Source organism: Oratosquilla oratoria, chromosome 28, assembly GCF_046742065.1.
Source record: "Oratosquilla oratoria isolate Oo_2021 chromosome 28, ASM4674206v1, whole genome shotgun sequence".
Classification (NCBI taxonomy): Eukaryota; Metazoa; Arthropoda; class Malacostraca; order Stomatopoda; family Squillidae; genus Oratosquilla; species Oratosquilla oratoria.
This window is the reverse complement of record NC_134804.1, coordinates 15,967,719-15,979,364: the sequence shown is the minus strand read 5'-3', so window position 1 is coordinate 15,979,364 and position 11,646 is coordinate 15,967,719. Positions and strand designations below refer to the sequence as shown.

Sequence of the window (11,646 nt, the reverse complement as noted above, 5' to 3'; positions counted from 1 at the left end):
CTCCGGTAGCTACATCTGAGAACCGTTTCGGACCATTTGGCTCGAATTCAGCCAGCCATAGACGACAAATCCGCACCCGTTCGCTCTTCTGCTCTTCCGTAAGCAAATGAGGTATCCATCGAGCACACTTCTTCCTCAGCCCTAAGTATTCATGCACGATGTCATGTGCGCTCCCATAACTGACACCGAGCTCCAAGGATAAGAATCGAAGAGTAACAGTTGGATCTTCGTCAATGATGGCCCGCGCACGGACCGTCGTTGCTTCGGTCACGGATGTCCGAGGGCGGCCAGGACGATGATCATCTTCTAGCTGCAATTTTCCGGCTGCGAAAGCTCGAATCCAGCGGGAAACAGTTTCCAGTGATGGATTAGACTCGGGAAAAACTTGCAACAATTCCTCTCTGATCTCCGTTGCTTTTTTCCCGAGTTTCCACCTTGTGAAGGTGTAGAATCTGCAGCCTTCTTTCGAAAAATCCATGTTTCCGGTTAGAGAGGCAAACCAACAATGACGCAATCGCACAGCGCAACGATAAAATGTAAGCTAGACAAACAGCGACAAGCTCAAACATGTAACAACAGGCAACACTTGCTGCCCCTTACTCCCCGCCCCCCCAACACTTATAGTCTTTCAGCTACGAGTCCGACTGTCATTACTTTCTGATCACCCCTAGTATAGTAGCACCAATTAAAGTATGACCTTTTCCCTTTACAATGACATAACAATAAAAACAATATGTAAAATAGAACCGGAGATATAGCTTATTAAAGGACAAAAACATTGATTTTTCGAACTCGACTCGAAGTTGTGACGTCACTACTACCTCACGAGTCTTTTACCGGTAAACTGTCGGTAATTTTGGTAACTGTATTGTTGTTCACCAATAATTTCGATATTGAAATTAGCGGTATTTGCCCAGCACTAGCAAGAAGGGTACTATCTTCACCATAATGTAGATCGAGACCGGGAGCAGCTGATGAGACAAAAAACGCCATTTTGCCCTCTGTGGCGCTTAGTACCCTTCTGCAGCGGCGCGCCACACACACACACACACACACACACACACACACACACACACACACACACACACACACACACACACACACACACACACACACTTACACACACACACATATATATATACATACATATACCAAAGGCTTTTTCCCCCTGCACGGGTGGTAGCCAAAAAGAAAAAGGCTTAGAAACCACTTCCACCCATTCCATTTCCTATATATTCCACTTCCCTCCACCCTCCTCCCTCCCTCTTATTTTGGCACCTCCTGGATGACGGGTCATCGCTGCATCCTGTCCACTGCCCTGGGTCAGAAGCAGTGTCGCAAGACACAGCACATCCACAACAAGGCCGCTTCATAAATTCGGCGACCCTCCTCTCCGTCCCCCCATGCAGAAAAGGAGAAGACGGGGAGAAATCCCTTCGGGCTGCGTCAAATTTTTTCTCATACTCCCTCACCTCCCATCCCCCACCCACTCCCCCTCATGCATCACAGCATCATCTATACACAACCCCTCTTCATTCACCCCTATCTTCTGTCCTCTCCCGTCCTTCCTCCACAGACATTCCTCTCTTTTGTAATGTCCCTTTCACCCCATATATGTATATATATATATACATATATATAGAGATCCCCATATACATACATAGATATATCTATATATATATACATGCGTATATATCTATATATATATACATGTATATACATTTATAGACATACACACACACACACACATACACACACACACACAAACACACACACACTTCAGCGAATGGACGGCTTGGATGACGTTCTGAAGAAAACTGAAGTCTGTGGATCCCAACGCAAAGAGAAGTGCCTAGTGTTTTTACAGGGTGGGGGGGAAATTGCTCGTGGAGTAGTGGGAAAGTAGGGAAAGAGGAAAAGGGGAGGGATTACTGAGGGAAATGGAAGGAAATGAGGAGGGAGTAGACTTGGCCCAGCCAGACAAGCGAAAGGTAAACAAAAGACTGAGTGAGGATGAAATGTCTAATAAAAATGTAAAGATTAGAAGTATAGAGAGGAGCAATACAGTAGAAAGTGACGAGAATATGTTCCAGGGATTTAAAGAGGGTGGGGGGGACACAACCCCCCCCCCCGACTGTTAAGACTAGAGGAGAGAGTTGATAAGGTGATCGAGGACTTGGAACGTAAGTTAGGTAATGTTGACTCCATTTTCCAGAGAATTGAAAAGTTGGAACAACTAGAGAAGGCTAACAGAAACTTAACTGAAGAAATAGAGGACCTAAAAAGACAGTTAGGAAATGTAAAGGAGGAGAATGAGAAATTGAAGAAGAATAGTAATGAAAACAGAGAGAAAATAGCTAAAGAAGCTAAAAATTGGAGAACAACCCAAGAAGGGAATAAGGTTTCATTCACTGACATAGTCAAACAGCAATTGAAAGAACATAATGAAGACTCAGTTATTAAAGTGATGAGACAGAAGGAGAATATAGTAAGAGAATTAGCTGACAAAAAGAAATGTATAATTATATTAGGAATGGAAGAGAAACATAACCCAGATAGAACCGCAAGAATCAAGGAGGAAAATGAAAGAGTAAGCAGTTGATTAAAATTAGTCCAGGAAGATGAACCAGAAATTATAAAGGAAATTGAGGAAAAATTCAGACTCGGAAAATATAGTACAGATAAGACCAGACCAATTAAGATTAAATTCAGGTCACAAACAACGACAGAGAAAATTCTATCCAAAACAGGGAAACTAGCAACAAATGATCAATATAAAAAGGTATGGATAAAAAGAGAAATGAATAAGGAGGAAAGAGAGGCAGAAAAGCAGAAAAGACTTGAAGCTAAGGCAAAAAACGAGGAAAGAACGGAGTCAGAGAAAGAGAGATTCTATTGGAGAGTAGTGAACATCAAAATAAAGCAGTTCGACATACTAAAGAAAAACATAAGGGAAACAGAGAACACAATGGAAGTGGCAGAAAACTAAGAGCGTCTTACACAAATATAGATGGATTGATAACAGGATTGAATGAACTGAATGATTATTTGAAAGAAAAAGAACCGGACATAATGGGAATTGTAGAAACAAAATTAAAAGGCCCACTACCACCCAACAGTGTAGGACATGATGCATACAATTATTGGATTAGAAACAGAGAGAAAAAACAAGGGGGTGGAGTTATGTTCCTGACTAAGAAGGATATAAACGTGAAATGTGTCATATATGGAAAGAATACAGTAGAGATGATTATGATAGAAGTGGAAGACAGAGATAAGAAGAGCAGAAAATTTGTGATAAATTATGTGCCTCCGAAAACAGCCTCATGGGAGGAGAGTGAACATAAAAGTATGTTAGAGGACACAAAGATAGCATTAACTAAAATAATGGAAGACGGAGGAAGAATAGTTATGATGGGCGACTTTAATTGCAAAGAAATCTGCTGGGAAGAAATGACAGTAAAGAGTGGTGATGACTCATGGGGAAATGCTCTACTTGAGATGATTACTGACCATTCAATGACACAATGGATACAAGAGAACACTAGGTATAGAAATGAAGAAGAACCATCGAGGCTAGACTTAATAATTACATCTGAACCTAGAATAGTGGACAAGATTGAATATAAAACACCAATAGGTAAAAGTGACCACATATTGATTGAACTGGAACTTAATGAAGAAAAATATATGAAAAGAAATGAACAATATAGAAAAGGAAGAATGATGTATGAAAAAACAAACTTTGATAAAATAAGAGAATTCTTTCAACAAGAAAACTGGGAAGAAATATACAAAGAAGAAACATCAGTGGAAGAGAAATGGAATATTTTTGACAAAAATTTACAAAAAAGGAGTGGAAAAGTATGTCCCAAGACAAAAACAAGAAAAAGAATATGTAAAATGCTGGTACAACAAAAGTTGTAGGGAGTTAAAAGACAAAAGAGACAAAGCCTGGACCAGATGGAAAAAAGACAGAAGACCTGAAAAATGGAAAATATATACTGGTTATAGAAATGAATATGTACAAAAGTGCAGAGAGGAAAAAAGAAAATATGAAAAAGATGTTATAGAAAAGTGTAAAGATCAACCATAACTATTCTACAGATTTGTAAACAATAAACTGAAAAACAAACAAGACTTGGAGAAATTAAGACAAGGAGGAGTTGAATACACTGAGGAAATGGAAATGGCAGAAATTATGAACAAACATTCTAAATCAGTGTTTACAAGGGAAAATATACAACCTGAAGAGATTGAGTGGAAAGAAAAAGTCCCCCCTATGGAAGAAATAGAAGTAACAAAGAATGAAATATTGACACACTTGGGTAATTTTGATGTCAGAAAATCGCATGGGCCAGATGAAATAGCAAACTGGATTCTGAAAGAATGCAGGAATGAACTGGCAGACAAAATACATAGCATAATAAGCAGTTCCTTAAAAGAAGGAAAAGTTCCAGAAGATTGGAAAAAAGCAAATATAGTACCTATATATAAAGGAGGAAATAAAGAAGAACCTACCAACTATAGACCAGTCTCTCTAACAAGTACAATAGCAAAAATTTGTGAAAGAATTATCAAAAGTAGATGGGTAAAATACTTGGAAAAAAACAACGTACTAAATCCAAGGCAATTTGGATTCAGACAAGGACGATCATGCGTCACCAATTTAATATGTTTCTATTCAAGGCTAATAGATATAATACAAGAAAGAGATGGATGGGCTGATTGTGCATTTCTAGACCTAAAAAAAGCTTTTGACAAAGTACCACATAAGAAGTTGCTTAAGAAATTAGAATATGAAGGAGGGATACAAGGTAAATTGCTAAATTGGATGGAAGACTTTTTGCAAGAAAGACAAATGAGAGTAGTGATAAGAGACCAGCACTCAAAATGGAATGAAGTAATAAGCGGTGTCCCGCAGGGAACAGTTCTGGCCCCAATAATGTTTGCTATATATATTAATGATATGGATGAAGGATATGGATGAAGGAATTGAAAGCAGATGATGCAAAACTACTGAAAAGAGTGAAAACTGAAGAAGATTGTGAATCACTACAGAGAGATCTAAATAAAGTACAAGAATGGAGTAGGAAGTGGGAGATGGAGTTCAATACAAAAAAGTGTAGTATAATGGAATTTGGAAAAAAGCAAAAACAGAATAACAGGATCATGTAATTTGGGAGAAGAAGGAATAAAAAAAGTAGAAAATGAGAAGGACCTGGGAGTCATTGTTATGAATAATATGTCACCTGAGAAACATATAAATAAGATTTTTGGAGAAACTTATAATTTAATAAGAACAATCAAAGTTGCATTTACATACCTGGATGAAGAAATGGTGAGGAAAATCCTAATCACCCTGATAAGACCAAGATTGGAATATGCAGCAACGATATGGTCACCAAGTACAAAAAAATGTATAAAAAAACTTGAAAGAATACAAAGAGCAATTACAAAATTGGCACCAACACTCTCAAAACTATCATATGAAGAGAGACTACAAAAACTTAAACTACAGACACTAGAGCAAAGAAGAGAGAGAGGAGATTTTATAGCTATTTACAGAATCATGAAAGGCATAGAAATTACTGATAGAGAGAATCTGATAAAATGGGATGACAGAAATACAAGAGGACACGGAAAAAAAAAGACAGCTATAGAAGAGATTTGAAAAAGAACAGCTTTCCTCACAGAGTAATAGACAGTTGGAACAAGTTAGATGAGAAAGTGGTGTGTGCAAAAACAATACATGAATTTAAAAATAGTTTAGATAAAATGAGATATGAAGACGGGACCCCACGAGCATAGCTCCCCTTCCCGTAAAATACAACTAGGTAAATACAACTAGGTAAATACACACACACACACACACACACACACACACACACACACACACACACACACACACACACACACACACACACACACACACACACACACACACACACACACACACACGCACACATACACAGATATATATATATATATATATATATATATATATATATATATACATATCATCCAGCGTAATGTTCAAACCATCGATTCCGAAGCACACATGAAACTCACAATTAATTACAAGTTCAAACGAACCTCCAACCTAGTAATGAAGAACAGCTGTCTCTAACCAACAAATAAACTTCAGGATGTGAAGCTAGTATACCAATATACTTGCAATATTGGCGACTGCAGTCGCCTACTTTCCAGGCATATAGGTTTCACTACCACCACATTGTCCAAAAGAATATCAGCGCATTTACAGGATGGAGCGATACGCTGCCATAACAACAGGATACTCGGGCAAACACTGAGCAGAAAACAGATGGACGAAAATACAGTAATCCTGCACAGAGAACATGACACTGGCAATAGGTCTGTCTAGGTCAAGAATCTAGTCAGTAGAGGTAGGGAGACCCTCTCCCTTATCTCTCTTTGTGTATCTTCTTACCTGAAAACAAATTACAGAAGGAAGAACACCCCCCGTTTCAAGGAACCCATCATTAAAAACTCTGCCCAAATATGTAGTCTCTGCTACATAAATTGTGACAGACGGTGTTCCCACGCCAACCCGAAGAGACTACCTGACTAAAATCATCTCCCTCAGCCGCTCAAGCCACGTCTACGGAAGAACCCGCTCGCACTGCCCCATAGATACCATGCTACATAAATGGCGGCAGCGGTGTTTCCCCTCCCACGAAAAGAATCGACCAACCACGCTTACCACGCCTACCAGGCGGTGTTCTCACGCCAACCCGAAGAGACTGGCTGACTAAAACCGTCGCCCTCAGCCGCTCAAGCCACGCCTACCGAGGAACCCGCTCGCACTGCCCCATATAGCCCCTGCCACATATATGGTGGCAAGCGGTGTTCCTACACTAATCCAGAAAAAGACTACCTGACTAGAATCGTCGTCCCCAGCCACGACAAACCATGCCTACCAAGCGGTGCTCCTACGCCCCCTAAGAAGAGACCCGACTAGAACCGTCGTCGCCTACCAGGTCTGCTGCACGCCGACTGCACCCCTTGAACCCGCCGGTGTTCCCACACAAACAGAATTGGTGGTGAAATCGAAAGGCATTAGATTTTAAACCACCTGGTGGCAGTTTGCTACCAATTCGAAGAGAATATGCAGTCTAAAAGAGAGACCGCCGTACGAAGAAAAACAACGACAAGAATCAACCCAGAGCAGTAATTACCAGCATCTTCAATCAACTCAACACATCAAACTTCTATCAAACCACAACATTCCATTTAGCTCCGTATACCTCTCAAGAAGCAACGCATCAAACTTCAATCAAACCACAAGACCTCAAGCATGCTCAGCGCATCGACTTCTAGAATTCAAACAAGCGTTTTCATTCCTAACCCAGCGTCAACAGCTTCCAAACGAGCGACACAACTATACACCACCCCTCCACCAACCGCTCCCTTCGAGACAACATTCGGACTTCTAGGAATATCTGCCGATTGCCACAGGTGTGCCCTGCAGTTGTAGTCATCTTAAAGAAAAAGAACATAATTAGTGCAAGGTGAAAACAACAATCATTCTCATTGGAAAGAGAATTTACGTGCAAGTGAAAATATTTTAGTCAATTTTTAGCATAGTTTGTTGAATGCGTTAAGAAGATATGATATATATGTAAATCCCCTTTTTTTACTCATTCAAATTAATTTAAGAATCAATGTCCCCCACTAGCAATATGACACACATTATCATATATTTTTCTTGCAATTTTGTATTCCAAAATCCACAATTATGACCTTAACCCAAGGTACGCGGACGTACCTCAAAAGGTCGGGGAGGCAATGTAACCCTCACTAACAATCACCAACCATGCATGTGATCCACACACATACGAGATAGTACTTGTCCTTAACAAGACCCCAGTCTTGCAGACCTTACAAATTCCTCAGTCACAAAACAACTTGACTCATTAATGTAAAGACAAATGTAACGCCCCCGCAGTATCACTAACACGAGATGCCTAATGTCACCAAACAGATCTATTGACCTCTTTCTCATACCTAACCCAATTACATTACCGTAACTTCAATATATACGCCATATCTAGCCACGTCCACCAATCATATAGCTAAGCCCATACAAAGGAACTAACACCCATATATATATATATGTTTAATGTCTAACACATTTCCCATACGGGAACCTACACTAACATGCTTACTTAAGCACTTCTCCACTTTATCAACAAACTGCTGCGCCCGTTGTAGTTATGACTGCCGAGGTCAATGACCTAGCAATATGCCTACCTAGGTCAAGGACCTAGTCAGTAGAGGTAGGGAGACCCTCTCCCTTATCTCTCTTTGTATATCTTCTTACCTGAAAACAAATTACATAAGAAAGAACACCCCCCGTTTCAAGGAACCCACCCTTAGAACCTCTGCCCCATATGTAGCCCCTGCTACAATTGAGGACCATTGCTGGTCACTGTGTGGCGGTGTCTCCAGTCAGTGAAACTTGAGCAACATTTGTTATCATTAATGTTCTTTTTGTTTGCAACTCCTTGTTAAAAAATTATAATGATAATAGTATTTGTGGAATGAATGTGAGCAATTTGGTGATTGATGTAAATAATGACATACAATATTATCCTTAGCTTTTTCAAGGGATCCTTGAAATGAATAAAACACTCCAGGTATAATTAGAATGAAATAGCTGAGATAAGTTCTAGACTGAAAAAGTTTTGTAAACTGGATGAAAGCATTTGCTGGTAACTCAAATAAAATACTCATTAGCTAAATAGCAGTTAAAGAAAGAACCTACATTTTTTCCCATTTTTAATTGTTTACCCTTTTAATGTAATGTTATATTTTTGCGACAAGATCCCATGTAGGTCAGGGGCAATACCTCCATATTATCCAAATGTTTGTTATTGTAATTACATTTTCAGGTCTGGAGAAATGATCCTCATAAGGAAGAGCACGGATGAAACTGGGTGGATTCCCAAGTCCTATGCAGCTCCTGCATCGTCTTTAGAGATCAAAGAGTAAGTTCTTATTTGGATTTCTACTCATCTCACAATTTTGTAACAGGAGACCACAACTGACAGCATATACATTGTTCTGTTTGGCTTTAGAGGTTATGTATTGTTCAAATTTACACAAAACTCTTTCACTCCTTTAAGTTTATGTGTATTGTGCAATTGTGGACAAAATTTGAGTGCATAACACCTCCAGTATGGTAACATCTGCATAAATACTTGTTCTAGTCATTATACTGTAGAGGGGTGGACTCAGATTAAAATAGAGTCTTGATTGGTTAGGACACAATTTTGGTCAGAATCTATCCCTCAGCTAAATATTGTTCTCTCACATTAGTTAGAAATCTGTAATTATGTTTTGCCAAAATAGTTAAGTCACTTTTAGTCAGTCTAAAATCCACATAAACAGGTCAGCCTAACAGTATGAAAGTATTAGCTCAGTGACACCAAATGGACGCATGCCATTGATCTGAGCTTACTACTTTCAGCGAGTAATATAGAAATAGTCTCAGACTAATGCAATGCCAACAACAACCAAAATTACTTCCCACAGATCTATGGGAGGGTCCAAGGTCCATTGCCAGTCAGTGTGTGGCTGTGGGTTTCCAGTCAGTAAAGTTTGAGTCTGTAGTTATTAATTACTGTATCCTTACAATTGGGATGCTCGCTGGCTAAGCAGCTTAAAGCATTGCTACTTGGACTTAAGATTAAAGTGAAGGCAGAATGCGAGTTCATGGTAAGGGCATACTGCATTGAACTCCCTGCTTTGAAATGTCCTCCATAAGGTGTCGCCGTCTTGTTGTTACATGACAATAGCTGAAAAGGAATATAATTTACAAAATACACTGATAAAGATGTATAATGTTACGCGACAAGAGAAGGGACCTTACAAATTCTACTGCGCAAAGATGATCTCGCGATAAGCATAGGTATAGTTAAATGATAAACAAACAGGTAAATAGTAAATAATAATAAATTGATATATAACTAATAATAAATGTAAATCAAGCAAATAATAAACAGACAAAAGATAACAAAACAAATAAACAAATAATATAGAATAAATGACAGTCATTACAGCATCTTGCCTAGGTGTTTATCTAAATGATTCTTAAAGCTTCGAAATAAACTACATTTCACTGCCTCTGTAGGAAGTTTATTCCATTCAGTAACTACACGGTTGGCGAAGTTGTTTCTATCCACTTCCAAATTAAATCTATTTCCTGACAGTTTGGGACCATTATTTCTTGTCTGATTCATTCAGTGTGAAAATTCTGTCACTCGATGTTGTCAGTTCCCTTTAAAATCTTAAAGACCTGTATCAAGTCACCTCAGAGTCTACGCTTTTTTAGGGAAAACAGATTCATATGTTGTAGTCGAGTTTCGTATGATCTATTTGTTATATTTTCATATTTTCTCGGTGAAAATCCACAACCCGGCACTAGTGTTTCGTCACTCCCTATGGACACACCTGCCACCATACAGCCACCCCCCCCCCAAAAAAAAAAAAAAAAATCGGCGCTTAAAATTAGTTCTTAAACTGCTGCAGCGTAGAGTGCCCACTCGAAAGACAGGAGAAGGTTGAGTTCCAATTGAAGCATCTGCCACTTGACACGTATCTTGGTGTGGGTAGCTGTATAGAGGAAATAGTTTGGCGGTAGAGACTACTGCTGGCTTCCTCTAGCAGGCACCACATTGACTTCAGCTCCGGTGTCGACGAGAAAGTTGGTGTTCGAAAGTAAATCATAGACGTAGAACAGCTTCAATGTGTTGGCGAACGCTGTGCGCCGTTAGCATCCGCAGGTTTCGTGTAACGATGCGGATGTGAAGGTGCACGGCTGTGTGCGCACTTCTTCGCGTCTTGTCCAGAGCGATGATGGTAGTAGCAGATGCCTGGCGTGTTCCTGTGGATTCCTCTGGATCTGGAGCGGTGGTATCGGGGTGATGAGGAGTGTCGACTGTGGGAGTTGTTAACCTGCTTCTGGAGGGCGCTGAATTGAATGGCGAGTTGGGAGACTAATTCAGCCAATTTTGAGGTTTCGGAGTGCTCGATAATATTTGACACAATAGTAGGTTTAGTTGGAATAGAAACCATGAAGTCATCCGCAAGATAGCTAGTTCGTCCAGCGAAAATTTGCTTTTGGCGCTGAAGAGGTTGCGCTGAATGGGAGCCGGTAGACCTTGGTAGAAGTGGTGGCTAAAAAAAAGTTTGGTCGAATGACACATACTTGTCTCTGAGTAGTCTCTTCATGCAGAGCAGTAACGGCTTCTCGTTACTAAACTCTTCTTTTGACAGTAGCTCCTGGAGGCGAGCAGAATCTGAAGATTCCAGGCGGCGAGAACCACTGACTTCAGGTCCTCGTATGGTGTATTAGATGGCCTTGGAGATGATGTCTAAGACCTGGAGAAGGACGTCATGTGACAGGAGGCTGCTGGCATGGGTGAATTTTATTAGAATGGTGGTGATACGGTTCGCATGGAAATTACACTCGATGATAGTGAATCGTGATCCAAAACGGGTCGTGACTGGAGAAGTAGGGTGCACGGAATGCACTCATAATCTGTGTGTGTTCGCCCGTCATTTTGGAGTAGTGTGTTGGCGATTGTGTCTGGAGGCTGCTGGGCAGTTTAGTGTCCGGTA

The 11,646-nt window shown here is 40.1% G+C and overlaps 1 protein-coding gene across 3 annotated transcripts in view; it reads left to right on the top strand.

The window, feature by feature from the left end:
* Window positions 1-11,646, top strand: part of LOC143040245 (tyrosine-protein kinase Fyn-like) — a 101,478-nt gene that overhangs the window by 21,476 nt on the left and 68,356 nt on the right. For all 3 annotated transcript variants that reach the window (XM_076210983.1, XM_076210981.1, XM_076210982.1), the window contains one exon: window positions 8,916-9,011. In XM_076210983.1, coding sequence (XP_076067098.1) covers window positions 8,926-9,011 — 86 coding nt within the window. In that variant the 5' untranslated portion in view covers window positions 8,916-8,925. The remainder of the gene's footprint in view (window positions 1-8,915; window positions 9,012-11,646) is intronic.